Below are 15777 nucleotides of genomic sequence, written 5' to 3'. Positions count from 1 at the left end.
AGCCGTGGCAGCAGGTGCTGTGGAGGCGACAGGGAGAAGGGCACCTCTTCTCTGATAGGCGCTGGAGTGGCTGGCAGGGAGAGCCTCGGATCCAAGTGCCCCTAGGTGCGGTAAGTAAGCGGGGATGGGCGCGGCTGCCCCCATGTACCCCGGGCCCGGTGCCCCTGCCATGTCCGCGCCGGCTGCCCACGAAGCCAGGCACGTGGGGAGGTCCGGACCATATTCTGAAGTCGTGCTGACGTGTTCTTCAGGGTCCCACGGTTGGTCACAAGGTATGACACTGTGGGGCTGGGAGGGGCGGCCCGTTTTCCTTCCGGGGTCCCAGCCTCCTTCCCAGGTGTTGAGCAGGCTGAGCAGGGGCCTCGTAACGTTCAGGGTGCAGAGCTGGTCATGGTGTCCGGGCCACCCCATCGGCCAGCACTCTGGTGCCCTGGCCACAGGCCCCTCCCTGCGTGTGGCTGGCAGCGGGGCGTCCGCAGCCACCGAGGTTCTGGCTCCCCACCCTCTTCCACCCCCACTGCAAACGCAGGCTTTGAAGTCTCGTCCCCGTCCAGCAGGGACCCCGTCGCCCACTCCCAGGGCCCTTTGCCGGGTATCTGGGAGCCATACTTCTGTTGTTCTCGCCCCAAACAACATGACGCCACGTAGCAGGCCACAGACCCCCGAAGCGGTGGGCTCCCCCCGAGTGCTCCCTTAGCCTCGATCTTGGCTCTGTTCTAGGGCCCCCACTGAATGCCTTCCTGTTGCAGACACAGGGTGGTCCTTGGCTGAGGCACCCACCCCAGAGTGCCGTGACTGGCAGGTCCGGGCGTCCTGTCCTCTTAGTCCTCAGACTCAGTCATCAGCTCAGGTTTGAGTCTGGGAAACCTTCAGTGGGTCAGGGGTCCTCCCCGTGACGTCTGCCCGGGCCCCGCACGTGCCGCCGAGCAGTCCCTCCTTCCGCGAAGGTCCGCCTGCGTAAACGACCCCAGAGCGGGCACGTGGTCTAGGCCGGCAGGTGGGCGTGGGTGTGGATGCGGGAGCGAACCGGATGGGGGCTTGTAGCCAGACCTCGCTGCGGGGCCGGGGCGAGGGCCAGAACACGCGGAGCGCCCTTGTTAGGCGCAGTGTGACCAGAGCTGGGGGGATTTTCGGACCCTGGAAAACCCGTCGTGTCGGCTGTGCTACACAGGCTGCCCCAAGACTTCGGGTTTCTCTAGTAATTTCTCTTCCTGTGTGGGTTCGCCGCCTCCAGCGTGGCCATGACTCCAGTGGCCGGTGCTCCCGTGTGAGGGCAAAGGTCACACCAGGGCTTGGGGGCCGGAGCCGGAGGCTCCGAAGCTGATCCGGGAGAAGGGCTCTCGCGGGCTCCGGAGGAACGGAGGCGGGCGCGCGCTCTGCCCAGCGCTGAGCCCGGGCCCTGCTGTGAAGGAGTGGCCTGCCCGCACCCGTCAGGGGCAACGTGCAGACGGCCCGATGACTGCGTCTCGGGAAGTGGGACCAGTGCTGCTTCGACGGGCCGTGCGTGCAGAGACCTTGTGCCTGGAGGCCACACCAGGAAGACGGTGGCCTTCCCGTGGGGCTCTGGGTCTACGCGTGGGCTGTCTGGCCATCCGGTGGTGCTTGCTCCGCGGACGGTAGGTGTCCCCCCAGAGCAACTGCACGGCTCAGGGAGCGGCCTCCCCGCCTTGTTCCCGGGGATGGGGGCTGGTGACAGCGTCATCTGCAGACTCAAAGGGCGCCTTCCTCTAAGCTGCGCGCGTGGCCGTCGAGAGCCTTCAGAGAATGAAACCCAAGATTTTCCCTGGTGATTATAGCTTGTTTTCTGACTTGACTTCTTGTGTCTGTCCAACGTGTGAAACCGCTTTCTGTTTCTACGACAAGTAGACACACATCTTTCCAAGCAGTGGGGGCCGTCCCACCTCGGACGTGTCTCTGGGGTGACGATCTGTGCGGTCGCGGCCTCGGCTCTGTGCGGGCAGGGAAGCAGGCCGTGAGGGCCCACCTCCTGGCCAGCGGACCTCTCCTCCCCTTCGAGGACGGGTTCTAGAACCCAGGCTGCCCGGCGACGGGACCGGAGGCTGCTTCGGGAGCCTTTACCTAGCAGGGTGCTAACCACTGGCTCGATTTTGGCGAACTTGTCGCGGGCAGTCTGGCCCCCGATGGCTTTTAGTAGGCCGTGCGCTCTCCTTACAACATGTGAAGCTGCTGGTGTGCCCTGGGCCTGTCCGTTCCCCGCAGCCCCCCCAGAGGTGAAGGTCAGGCCCGGATAGCGTAGGTGGTGGACTCAGCGTCTTCCTTCTGCAGAAGCGTGGGGGCCCCAGGACAGGTGCAGACAGGAGCCGTGAGCTGACGCCTGCCCCGTCCTGTGCTTGCAGGTGTGGCCGATGAGAGCGCGCTCCTGGAGGAGTGCCGACGCAGAGGCCAGAGCGCGCTGCCCTCCCAGCCTGCCAGCACCAGCGGCCCGTCGCCGAGGTCTCACAGGCCGGCCTCCCTGCCCAAACCCGAGTCTCAGCACATGCGTGAAGAGGAGGACGAGCCAGGCAGACAGCGGGCCACCGGCAGCCCCTGGGACCCCTCTGTGCTCTCTGCAGGTGTGCAAAGGGAAACCGAGGTGGAGCTTCCCCGCGGGGACGCTGCCCTTCCCTCCCGAGACCAGAGACCGAAATCGTTCCTGTGCTGTTGTGTCCTGACCTGAGCCTGGTGGGGCTGGGCTGGGGCACAGCGGTGGGAGGAGGCCGCTTGCTCTCGGCTCCCCTCCTGTGAGATCCCCCAATTAAAACGGGGTTCCGTCTTCCACGATGCTGTGGAGTGTGTTGTCTTGGGCAGAGGATGACAGGTGCTGCTTTTACCTTAAATGTGCTTTTTTGTCACTTTGCGCTTAGTGCTTGAGCTCGAGCTGCTCACGGAACCTGCGGGCACCCCATGCCCTCAGGGCTGGGATGTCCTGCATTTGCTTCCTCGCCGTGTTCTCCCCCTGCGCTTGGTTGCAGAGACCACAGAGCACCCGGCCGGCCCTCCTGTCACCCCTGCCTCCCCGGGGGGAGCCGGAGTGTCTCGTCCCGCCCTGGATGCGCTGGGCATTCGCGACCTGTGTCCCCAGAGCCCGGCTCTGCCTCCCTCCGGCTTCTTGGCTTGTCATTTCTCGGAGAGCCCCAGCGGGGCTTTGAAGTGAGCTTCCTGTAGAAGGTCCCGGGTTATTTCGGAGAGGACGGCTGTGCTGTGGCTTTGACCTGTGTTCTGAAGTCCCGGGTCAGGGGTTTGAGTTCTTGGTCTGCGTGACGCATTTGTGCCCATCTTGGTTGTCACCACGGGGAGCAGCACGGTGACCGTCGCGTGCTCTGTGGTAGGGGAAGACGTGTCCTCGGTCCCCTGTGTTAGGGTGATGTGACAGTTCGCGCGAGGCTCACTGTGGGCCTCAGCAGAACACACTGTGGCAGCTGTCCCCTTGCTGCCCCAGAACTTTTTCGGACAGGTGGCCCCCCGCAGCCCCTCCTGGTCCTCCTCAGGGTTTTGTGGAGGACAGAAGGAAGATGCCACCCGCTTGACCACGGGTGTCCTGGGGCTTCGAACCGCAGTGGAGTGTACCCGGGGCTGGGCGCACGTGGCTCCCAGCTCCGCCCGGGGCGGTGCTCGCACAAACAGGTGGCCCGTTGGGAGACATTAGCCTTTTCCTGTGTAACTGAATGGCAGATGGAGGGAATCGGAAGGGCTGTGTGAATTCAGAAAGAGCTCCTTCTGCCTTGAATGGGCCTGTGGACGTTTTCCCGGGATCGATGGTCAGCTCCTGGTACCTGGTAGTCTTTGGGCAGGGGGCAGGCTTGTCGATTCTGTTGGCTTGAACGAATCACTGTTAGAACGGTGATTTAGGGAGTCCTGTCTGTCTGGTTGGAAGGGCACCATGAGCCTAGCCTCGTTCCCAAGAATAAGGTGTTCAGAGACGGGCCCCCTGGGGGTCTTCCTCGCCACACAGCCAGGCTCCCGCGGCAGGACGTGGGGTCACCCGCAGAGCCGGCCTGAGGGGCACTTCCTCAGTTCAGAACGAGGCCCGTGCTTCCCGGCAGAACTGCTTGTTTGCTCTAGAACCGAGACCGTCTGCCGAGTGCAGAAGGAATGAGCCTCCTGGAGGGTCCTGGGATCATAGGGTTTTTCTTCTCCCTGAAATCTCATGGTTTTGTCAGTTTGTACCCTCAGGCCCCCTCTAAGCACCGGTTTGACCCTGGCACAGGTCTTAGGCCAGAGAGGCCAGGGACGGCTTCCCATCGCGTCCAGTCCCTTCCCCTTGGCTGTGGAGAGACCTGGGGGCTTACCTTGTATTCCCAGAGTGTAACCCCTCCCTGGTGGGGTCGGACAGCCAGAGCACCTTCCCGGGGCGGGGTGGTTTCTGATGCTGTTGAATCACCATGAGTAATGGGGTCTTGGAAAGACTGTCGGGTTAAGTCACGAGAAATTACGGCCTCGAGCCCCATGCGGAGTGTACGGTGAGCTCATGCCAGACGCTTAGATTTACCTTCTAAGCTGCCCCAAAAGAAGGGTCCGCAGACTGAGAAAAAGTTGTGGCACAAAATTGCAGCCAGGCACAAAGCTGGTGCAGGCCGTGTGGCGTGGTCCGGCCGTCCCCTCCGCGGGTCTCCTTGCTGCCGGCAGAGGGCTTGGCTGCCCTGCGCAGACCTGCAGCTTGGGGTCCGACGTCGCAGATGCAGGTGCCAGCCAGCGGTAACGGGGGGCGGGGGGCCCTCCTGGGGGCAGATGCCCCGGAGCTCCGCACGAGCCCCGGGCGCAGGACACCTGGACGCCAGCCCCAGGCGGTACAACCTGTATGCTCTGGTGTGGCCTAGCGCATCTCGTGGCGGCTTTGTGCCACGTTCCCAAGGCTTGGGTGCTTTCTTCTCCAGGGTGAGCACACAGTCAGGAGCTTGTTCCCGGGGCACCTCCGTGCGGGAACAGCCCCCGGACAGAGGGGCCCCTGGGAGCCCACCGGTGGCTGTGCAGCGTGGGGGGACCAGGCAGCTCTGGGAGGGGATTCTGCTGGGCCGAAGGCACACTCTCGCCTGCCTGTGCTTGGGACACTTTGTTGCTTCTGGGAGGGGTTCCCACGTGGCGGCAGGCGGAGGGCTGCAGCGCAGGGAGCCACGATGTCTGTGCACGGCCGGCAGGGGTGGCGACCACGGTGCGGCGGGGTGGTGGCTGGTGGTGCGGTCTCGCCCGGCTGTCGTGGCCGTTCCTGCGCCGTGGCTCTGCACCCCAGCCCCTGTCCAGCCCACCAGCTTCCCTCCGGGGACAGAGGCTCGTCAGGGTTGCTGCGTGTCACCTGGACGCGGTCCGAGTCCCGTGTTGAGGAAGGAGTCATGCTTTTCATGTGTGGACCCCGCGTAGACTGCATGCGCCAGGGACACGGAATTGTTGAGAAGGAAAATTAAAGTTACTCAACGTGAAGAAAATTCACGAACAAAAGCCTAGAATTGACTCCTGAACTTTGTTTTGTTTTCCGGCGTGGGGGTTCGAAGGAAGCGCGTGAGCCGGGCTGCGGGGGGCCTGGGCCTTGCAGAGCTCGGGCCCGGGACTCAGCTGCCCGGCCTCCCTTCCCGGAGGCGCGTCGGCTGGGCTTTGAGGTCCGAGGCCGGCGTGTGCAGCGACGCTGGTGTGTCAAACACGCGGCGTCTCCGACGCGGCTCCCCGTGTGGGACCCTGGGCGCCGGCGGGCCATTCTGGGGACGGACCGGCTGCGCCGGGTGGCGGGAGGGCCCCCTTCTCTCGTACGCCTTGTCCCCAGACACAGGTGCTCGAAGGAACAGTCCCAGTGATTCTGCTTTCCCGCGGAGCAGGGCGGTGCCTGCCTCACCTGTCCGACCTTGGCGTCGACCTCTAAGTCCCAGGGCCCTGGAGTCCAGGCTCGGCGCCGCAGTCCTGTTGTTCTGCGGTTTCAGATCCTTAACATCCGAAGGGCGTCTCTGTCCCCGTGATCACGCTGCCGCTTCGTCCTGGGGACGGGGCTGGTGAAAGCTGCTTTGTGGCTGCCCTGCAGGGTTCAGAGCAGACGGTCTGGGGTTGGCTTGCATGCCGCTTGAGGTTTGTGCCACAGGTGTGGCTTGGAGTGGGGTCGGTGGGGGGTGGGGACCGGGGAGTGGGACCGGAGCCAGTCCCTGTGGAGCCTCTGCCTCGGGCACTCTCTGAGCCCCAGGCCCTCGGCTCCCAGCGCCCTTGCACCTGCTGCAGACAGAGGCACTGGACCGCGTGTTCTCGGTCAGCTCTGCGAACTTGCGTCCAGTGACTGGGGAGCCCCGGGCCCCTTGAGGCTCTCCTGGCCACCGTCTTTGAAGGAATGACCTGGGCGGGGTGGTCGCAGATGGTGCCTGAGCAGGGTCTTGTTCCGCGAGGCCTTAGGCCCGTCTGTAGCCTCGGGTGGGCCAGTGTCCCTCATGGGTCCCAGACGCACGGGATGGGCACCTCCCGGGTGGGACAGGTCTGTGGGGCCCCAGGCCCAGACTCTTGTCATCTGTGCTGAAATTCTTCAGTTGGTTCCATGTTATTCTTCTGATAATTGTCCTAAAATTGAAAATGCCTTGTGCGTGGCCGACAGGGGCTTGGAGCGAGGTGTCGCTGTCCCACGTGGGCCTGTGCTGTGGTAGCCCGTGCCGTCTGGGGCCGGGCTTGGAGCAGGGCAGCCCCGAGCCCAGCCCTGCCTGGCGTGTGCTCCGGGGCTTCAGGGTCCCTTCTGGGTCAGGTGTTAGGACTTCATGACCGGCGTAGGGGTTGGGGGCCCCAGCTGCTGGCCCCACAGCCCAACCATGTTCCTCTGGGGCCGCCTCCTTAGGCCTGGGCTGTGGAAGCGACAGCTCGGTAGGGCACGCCCAGGCGGCACGGGGAGCGCACACGGGGACGGACTCCCTCACCTCCCTCTGACGGGCATCCCGAGCTTCCGGCCTGTGGGGACAGCGTAGCGGGCGTTTTTTTTTCTTCTTGGGTTATCGTACATGTGGTCGAGTCTGCTGGGGGAGAGGAGGCTGTCCTCCCCTCTGCGAAGGGACGCCCACAGTGAGTCCGAAGCCAGGGTCCCCGCCCCCAGTTGGTCGAGCCTCCAGTCACTCGTGAGGCCTCCAAACCCCACTCCCTGTGTGTTCCTTCGGGGCCACTGGCTGTTGCCTGCACCACTCACGGCCGGCCTGCGAGGCCCCCAGGGGAACGATTCCGTTCAGAGGTTTCTCCACAGGAGACCCACCCGGGACTGGACGGGCCACCCTCGTGTCACCCTGTTGGACCTCCTTCGTGCACTCCTGTCCCCGCTCTGGCTCTCCTTCCCGGTGGCGCCTCACAGGTGGTCCTCGCTCCCTCGCCCCGATCGTGGCTGTTCGGTCTGCGCCCCGGACTCGCCTCTCGCGTGCCCTGCCGCGTGGCTTAGCCCTTCGTCTTCTCCCTCCTGCTGAAACCCCGAGGCAGCTTTCCTGCACGCTCGGCCCTGGGTGACGTAGCGACCGGCAGGTGTTAACAGCCCCAGGTGCGATGTGCGGGTGCCCGGGCTGCGGGGGGAGGTGGCGAAGGACAGGAGAGCGTAGGACCTCCCGCGTCCCTCGCGTGAGGACGGAGTGACTCTGAGGCACGTGTGATTTCCCTCAGTGCTGTCACGGGGCGAGCAGACCGCCCTCGCGGGCATCCCCCGGCCTCAGGAGGCAGGTGTTGAGGGCTCCTTGTGTGTCCCGTCCGGCGGACAGAGGACCCGCGTGCCAGGGGCTGTGGTTCTGCAGAAGGACGAGTGTTGTGTTCCTGTGGTGTCTGCCGACAGGCTGCGTCTAAGTCCCAGACGGGAGAGGGGGCCCCACGGTGTGGCCGTGTCCTTGAAAATCCCGAGAGTGCCTTTAGGTGGTCTTCTGGCAGGTTTCGGGGCCTGAGGGCGTTGAGGCCCAGGCCCACGGTGACCGTGCGGCCCATTGAGATCCTGTGTTGTTGTCCGAAGCCAGCACCGGCCGGCGGGCTCGCTTGTCTGCGCCGTTCCGCTGCCACGGCATCCGGACCCATCGGCTCGAGCAGTCCCGTCTGCAGAGCCGGTGCCGGGGCTCTCCGGGCGGTGAGGAGGCGGGCGCTGGCCTGTCGCTCCTTCGCCCTCCGCACACATGGAGCCCACTGCCCGAGGGAGATGGAATGTTCTAGTCCTCAGAGGAAGCAAGAGAATGGATGGCCCAGAGCCAGGGAAAGGATCCCAGCCCACAGCCAGGCTGCCCGTGTGGATGGGACTCCCGCCTGGCCGGGGCTACAGGGAGCCCCCGGGGTGGTGTCCGCCCTTCTAGGTTGGGGCGCAGGGTCTCACGCAGGTGTGGGGCGGGGTTGTCGGAGGGTAGTGGAGGGAGTGTGGGCCGCACGCCCGCCCCCTGCGTGGCTGGGACGCTCTCGGAATCGTGTCAGAGGCCTCGCTGTGGGGCGGAATGAGGCGGCCGGGGCTTCTGCTGAGGTCCAGGTGTGGCCTGCACAGAAGAAGGAGACTTGAGTTTCCTGCGTGGGTTTTTTTCCCCTGAACGCGGGGGAGTATCTGGCAACGTGTCGGCCTCTGGTGGGGAGGCAGCCGTTGTTCTGCACAGTGTTTCACGAGCCGTGTTTCCTTAGGATCCAAAGAAGGTGGCAAGAGGAAGAAGCAGAAGCAGAGAGAGGAATCCAAGAAGAAGAAGTCGACCAAAGGCCACCACTAGACGGACTCGCGGCCACGCTCGCTGCCTGAGCAGGCGCCCCAGCCGGCCCCGTGCGGCCCCGTGCGGCTCCGTCCCAAGACCTCACCTCCGCAGCACGGGGACACGGAGGAGCCGGCGGTGACGGCCGGGGCTGGCGGTGGCACGGGCGTGGAGCCTACCCAACGGCCTTGCTTCTCTCGGCACCAAATCCCACCCTGTCTTCCTGGAGTGGCTCGGGGCCCAGCTCCTTCTTTCCAGCCTCTCAGCCGCCAGCTGCCGGGCTCCTTAGAGCTCCCGAGTTGACAGGTGCAGGCAGGGAACGGAGCGTGTGTTCGCGGAGTGACCTCCTTCCTTCCTGGCCGCAGAGTTCTGGGAGCTAGCGCGAGGGAAGGGCAGGGTGGCCGAGCAGTCTGGTGCATCGGGTGACCGCCCCCGCGGCGCTCGTCCTTCACATGGGGGTGGTGGGGGCGGCTAGACCTTCCGGCAGCTCAGCAGCTGGCCTGGCCTGGCCCGTGGGAGCCCTGGGGTGACTCTCTTTAGATATAAAGTCATTCCTTAGGTTTACCGTAGTTTTAGTCTCTAGCCTGAACTTAACTTCAGAGACGGTTCAATTTTTGCTAAAGCCCATCTTTTTTTTTCTTGGACCCTTAATTCTTAGCAGATGCACAGGATCCTACAGAATTTTGTTGGGTAAATGTCCTCTCTGGCTCTCAGTTTGGGTGATGCTGGGGAAGAACGGACGAGGTGTTGAGACACACACACACACACACACACACACACACACACACTCACTCACGTGCAGGTACAGACAGGGAGGCGGAACGAAGTGTGTCCGCCTGTAAACGTTGATTCCTTTGCACACATTTTTCCTGGCGAGATTCTGTGCGGTTTCCTGAGTCTTTGCGTGATCAGCTGCTGCTCAACCCTCTGCTCCCGACCAGACCCTGCGCAGCCCTCACCTTCCCTGCACGCGCCCTGCGGTCGCCCGCTCCTCAGCACGAGGGCGTACTCACGTCGTGCTTGCGTGGGAGCAAGGGGAGCCGGGGACTCGCGTCTGTGGCCGCGTGATGGGTGCGAGGGCCGCCCGTGGGTGCAGCCTTTGAATTTAAGACGACTGTTACAGGCAGGTTGGCTTGGTTTGGCTTTGGTGGGAGGTGGTGTGGACTGGTGTTCACTGCTTATGCGGGAAACGTGCCCGTGGAGGTGTCCTGTGTTTTCAGAGCTACCTACAGAAATAAAACGTAAACGCACCGTGCTGCTGCTCCCGTGACGTCCTTCTGATGCCTGCACGTCGCCCCGTTACCAGCCGTTAACAGTGAAGACCGTTCTGGTCTCCCGGGTCTGCAGTCAGGAGCCATCCAGTGCTGGTTGGGGTGGGTGGTGGGTTCGGGACGACTGTAGGCTGAGAGCTGGCGCGAGGACTGCGCTCCCGCTGGGCTGACCTCGGGTGAGAACGAGGCTGGCTGGCAGGGAGGGGGACAGCAGAGGACTTGGGGGACAGTGCTGTTCTGCCCATCCGGGCCACAGGCACAGCGTGACGAGGGCTACGCTGTGAACCACACAATTCTGGGATAAAGAGGCCCAGAAAGGACCTAGAGCCTCTCGCAAGGGGACATGTGGCCTGTGGATGTCTGTACGATGCTCGCCCAGGGATTTGCTGCTGCCACCTGGAGACGATGTGAGGCAAGGTTCATAGCCTTGGCCCGTCGCCGTGCTTTGAGGCCAGTCACGTCGGGACATGACTTCTGTGGGACGGTGTCTTCCAGCCACACCTGGAGCTGACGCCCGTCCAGCGCGGGCCCCCCGGGCCTCACACGGCCCAGCCGGCGGGCAGCTCGCCGGGGTCCCGCGGCTCGTGCAGAAGAGCGCGTGAGCTCATACCCCTGCTTCAGGTCCTGGGGCCGGTCCCCAGCGGGCGGCTCTCGTAGGGCTCTGGTGCCTGGTGGTCTCTCGGAGGGGCTTCCCGGGCACTCGGCAGACGTCAGGGTGGCGGAGTGCAGGACGCCCCCGGCCTCTACCCGCGGTGTCTTCACGCTGAGGGGCCCGTTTGGGGACAGAGCTTGTGGGACTGGGTTGGGGGGGTGGTGCCGTGAGGAACTGCCCCTCACCGCCCAGGGCCATGCGCCACACCTGCTTGCCCTAGCATTCGGAGGGGAGGGGCTGCAGCGCTCACTCTGAACGGATGCTTCCACACGTGGGTCTGAGACTCGTGCGTTCCCGGGAAGTTTTATGGATGGCGCCCAGGGCTCCTGCGTGGCTGCCCCCGGTCCCCAGAGCAGTAGGGTGGTGGCGGAACCAGGAGCGTGACACGGTCCCATCCGGGAAGGGGGGGCATGATGGTAATGCTCACACACCCAGGGCTCCTGACGTGGCCTCTTCCGGCCGAGCGTGGCGGGGGCTCAGGTGCAGAACCTTCTGTCTGCTCGCTGTCCCGAGGGTCTCCCGCCCCCCCGCACGCACTGGCCCCTGCTGCCTGTGCCCAGTTCCCATCTTGCCGGGCGAGAGGGAGGCTGGGCTCAGACGGTCATGCAAGGAGCTGCCGATGCTTGGCGCCCTCATGGGCACCACGACGGGCCGTCTGGGCCCTGCGGCAAAGCCAGGCTCGCGGCCCCTTCCCAGGCCCCCGTGGTTTGGATGTGTTTCCTGCGTGTCCCTCCGGCTCCTACAGACCCTGCCCCCTGGGTCCCCCCTAGTGCCCTCTTCACTTTTGCCTGCACCTGAGCCGCCCGCTGGGCCCCACCTTCCCTGCCCGTCCTTCCACGTGTGTGCTCAACGCGGTTCTCTGCTGAACGTGGGGGCAGCCAGCCGCCGCCTCCCGGCGCTGGGCCTGCCGAAGACGCCCCGGGGGACGGCGTGTGGACTGACCTTGGCGTGGCTGGACGCTAAGGCAGCTGCCCTCCTCTCCTTGTCACGGGTCTGGCTTCGCCGCAGCCCAACTTGGCAGAGGGTCGTCTGCTTGACCGTGTCCCTGCCCACGGCCTCTCCGAGAGAGCCTCGCACCGTCGCTGTCCATCCACAGACGGCTCCAGCCTCGTGTCACCAGTCAGGGTGTCCTGTCCCAGCCGCGTTCTGTCCCAGACCCACCAGGGCCCATTCTTCTGGGGGCCCTGAGGCAGCAGCGGGTCCCCTCCTGGGACGCCTCCTGGACAGCGGCTGTGTCAGCAGGGACAGGCAGTTTCTCTGGACCCGGCCCCGCCGCCTGGCCCTCGCCTCACCTGCTGCGCCCTCACCGGGCCGTGGACAGGCTCGCCGCGGCCTGTCAGCCACTAGCCCAGCAGCCTTAATTCTTTGCCTTTGTCTCTGGGGTTTTTACAGGTTTCCCTTGATCAACAGCGTTCGCTCTTAGTGAACAAATGGAATTCAGTTTTTATGGCCTGAAAACTATTGTTTCTTTGACCGACTAGCCATTACATGGTGACACGGGGTGGCCCCGGATGACACGGGACAATGAATCTTCCCTGTTCCTGAGAGTGAGTGTGATGGATGGGGTGGCGGTCAGCCATCTGGTCTGGATGATGGGCCTGGGCTTACAGAGAGCCTGGGCTTTTTCCTGTCCAGCGGCCTGGTCTGGGGCATTTCTCCTCAGCCTGATGGAGCCCAGGTTGGGGGGGGGTGTCCCTCCAGTTCCTGCCCCGGGGTGCCATCTCCCCGTGTCACCGTTCTCGCCCCTGACTGCAGAACAGCAGGCCTGGGCCGCCCGGAGAGGGTGGAGCTTCTCCTCCCAGGCAGTTGTGGGCTGTGACGCCCCGTTTCTTAGGGAGGGGTACGGTTAGGGAACCCTGAGGCTGCCCGGCCTTATCCTGTCCCTTTACAAAGGAGAGCCCAGACTCCAGGAGGTCACGCGTATTTCTCAGAGTGCACAGACCCGGGCCGAGTGGGATCGGCTGTCCTGCTCTTCCCGAGTAGACCCCAGACACTGTAGGCTACGTCTCCGGCGTGCTCTCTGTCTGCTGTCCGGGGTGGGATGCTGGAAAGACGATTTTGCCGGGTCCGCTTTGTGTCTGCAAAGGGAACTTGGAACACGAAAGCCTGAGGAATGCGTCTTTCCTTCCCAGGGCTCCTCCGATACCCACTTTGCGCTCTCACTCCCCCTGAGGACAGCACAGTGGTCAGATTCTCTTTCCAGTCCCCTAACGAACTTCCGGATTGTAAGATCTCTCTCGTGTTCCGTCCGTTGGAGCCCCATCCCAGGACACTGAAACTCACACCTTTTTTTTTAAAGATTTTATTTATTTGTGTGACGGACACAGTGAGACAGGAACACATGCGGGGGCGGGAGGAGAAGCAGCGAGCCTGCCGTGGGCTCCATCCCAGGACCCTACTACGATCGTGACCTGCGCCGAAGGCAGACGCTTAACAGTCTGAGCCCTCCAGGCGCCCCTGAATCTCTCGCCTTACCTGTCCGGAGGGATGAGAGTGCTGGCCATGGTGAGAAATGTGTGCGTTTAATGGGCTATTCCAGGACTCAGTAATTCTGGGTGCTGGTCTGGGCCTGGGGTGCCGTATGACAGAGGCTCAGCAGAAGGCTCTGGTCTGGGCATGCCCCATCGCACAGGAGGGCGCGGTGTGCCCACAGTGACAACAGTGTGCCAGGAGAGGGAGGTCAGTGTGGTTTCAGGGACCAGATACGTTCACATTCTTTGGGAAGAGCTCAGGAGCTACACAGGGAGGGAAAAGGCAGCACAACTCCCACATTCTCGTTTCCCAGCGCAGCTGCAGGCCCAAAGAGTCGTAGGCCTGACTGCTGGATGACCAACAAAGGCTGGAAAACCAGGACACCCTTGTCTCTTCCTGGGCCAGCTGCCGCCACCGGCTCTTTCCCCCACTGCCACTGATCTCGGGGAGGGGGGCCACCAACAGTGCATCAGTCCACCCGTCTGTCCACCCGTCCCGTTGTCCGTCCGCCCATCCGTCCGTCCATCTATGCATCCACCCACCCACCCACGCATCCATCCACCCGTCCGTCCGTCCGTCCACCCACCTATCCATACGCCCACCCACGCACGCATCCATCCACCCATCCACCTGTCCGTCCGTCCATCCTTCCGTCCACCCACCTATGCATCATCCATCCACCCACGCATCCACTCATCCATCCATTTGTCCACCCCCCCATCCACCCATCCACTTGTCCATCCATCTATTCACTCATCCATCCGTCCATCCATCCATCCGTCCCTCCATCCGTCCATCTACCCACTTGTCCCTCCATCCGTCCCTCCATCCACCCACCTATCCACCCACCCATTATCAGTCCATCTGCCCAACCTCCCGTCCGTCCGTGCACACGTCTGTCATCCACCCGCCAATCCAACTGCCCATCCGCACACCCACCCATTGTCCATCTGTCTACTGCACGCCATGTCCAACACGTGTCAAGCACTGCGGAGGGGACGAGCTGAGGTCCACAGGCTGGATAAATCACCCCAGCCCTATCCTTGTTCTGCCCCTGCCATGGGCTCAGACAGTACAGCAGGAATTCAGAGGGGCATATGCTGGTGGGTAGGAGCTTAGCTGTTGGGCCTTGGAGGGCAAGAGGGCAGCCAGGCAGGTGTCCAGACAAGGAGAATTGGCTAGGCCAAGGCGTGGGATGCAGGCCGGAGGGAGGGAGGTAAGCCCAGAGACGGGGAGGATTCGGGGGGGGGAGCAGGAGACGGCGAGGCTGGCAGACGGACAGGCCGGATGGACGCAGCCCGCAGCAACAGCTAGACCTTGGACGCGGTGCCGAATGCAGAGCACACGGCATCGCCCGAGCCCAGTGTCGCCAGCCTGGCCTGGACACAGATGGTTCCAAGGAGAGTATGGGGGCTGCGACTCCCCTGCCAGGCCCACGGGCCTCGCTGAATGAGCAGTGGGGACTGGGCCAGTGATGGGCCTGGCCTGACGACTGCGTCCATGCTGAGCAGTGGTCACCTGTCACTCAGCACATGTTCTCTTACCTGATGGCTGGCTGTCTCCTGTCACCCTTGGCTCTGGGAGTCCTGAGTCCCTTCTTCCTGTCCCTCATCCCCCTAGACTGTGCCTTAGGAAACAGCCAATGAGGAGCCAGCCCAAGCCATCAGCCTGCGGAGTAGGGACAGCCCCGTTGATCCGCTCTTGCTGCTTTAGGCAAGCCCCGCACTGTCCACCTGGGGTCCCCGCTGAGCAGGGGCTGGAATCTTGACGGGGCTGAGGGCAGAGCGGTCTGAGGGACGGTTTGAGGGACGAGTTGATGGCTCCCTGGGCAGAGGACCTTGGGGAGCCCAGTACTGTCTCCTCCGCCCCCCCCCATCTGCCGCAGCTGACCGCTCGCCCGGCCCCTCCCCGAGGCCCCCATGTCATCTGCAGGAGTTGACGGGGGCCTCAGAAGTGTGCATCGGCATCCCCACCCGGGACCTGTGACCGTCACCTGGTGCGGAGACTGGGTCTTTGCAGGCAGGATCCAGCCAAGGATCTCGAGAGCCTCAGGATTAAGGGGGTCCCGGCACCACGGACGGGCGTCCTAAGAGGAAGGAGAGGGAAACTTGAGACACAGACACGGGTGGGAGGAGGCCACGCGGAGGCCGAGGCCGAGAGTGGGTGACCAGATGCCCGGGGCACGGGGAAAGGGGGTCTCTGCAGGGAACGTGGATCTCAGCCCTCTGGGCTCCGGACCTGCTTCGGGGATGGCAGGGGCGAGCTTCAGCGCTGGGAGTGCCCCGTGCTGGCCATCTGGGAGGGTCACCCCCGACGCTGACCCGTCGACCCCACTGGCCTGCGGAAGCTGCTCTCAGAAATTCGCCTTGGAATGTGGATTCCGTGGCTTCATATTTGAGCATCCCAACTTTCAGACCCTAAATCGGATGTTTTCTGAGATATTTCCATATTTTGACGTAGGTTAGTGGGAATTTTTCTGTACCCAACGTCCTCCCGTAGACGGCCTGTCTGTAAGGGTGTTTATAAGGCGCAATATCTCCCGTGGCCACACGAGGGCGCCTCCACAACGGAAACCAGGACCCGGCGGCCGAGCCTCCACCCCAAGCCGCACGCGTGTACGTGCTCGCACGCACGCTCGCACACACGCACACGCTCGCACACGCTCTCGCGTGCACGCCCACACGGCCCACATGCACACACGCTCACGCACGCACATGCGGGTGAACGCGCAGCAGAGTACATTATT

General features: G+C 63.7%; 1 protein-coding gene across 3 annotated transcripts in view; it reads left to right on the top strand.

Annotated features, from left to right (window-relative positions):
- DNAJB6 (DnaJ heat shock protein family (Hsp40) member B6) overlaps positions 1 to 9887 on the top strand; it is a 59087-nt gene extending 49200 nt beyond the window's left edge. For 2 of the 3 annotated variants that reach the window (XR_006820591.1, XR_006820590.1), the window contains exons 9-10: positions 2358 to 6048; positions 8575 to 9887. Coding sequence is in view for 1 of the 3 variants with exons in the window: in XM_046021582.1 (XP_045877538.1) it covers positions 2358 to 2573; positions 8575 to 8657 (299 nt within the window). In the remaining 2 variants the exon portion in view is untranslated. The remainder of the gene's footprint in view (positions 1 to 2357; positions 6049 to 8574) is intronic. The other variant, XM_046021582.1, reaches the window with a different exon arrangement.
- The last annotated feature ends 5890 nt before the right edge of the window (positions 9888 to 15777 follow it).

The sequence above is a fragment of the Meles meles genome, chromosome 10, assembly GCF_922984935.1.
Source record: "Meles meles chromosome 10, mMelMel3.1 paternal haplotype, whole genome shotgun sequence".
Lineage (NCBI taxonomy): Eukaryota > Metazoa > Chordata > Mammalia > Carnivora > Mustelidae > Meles > Meles meles.
This window is presented reverse-complemented; position numbering and strand designations above follow the sequence as displayed.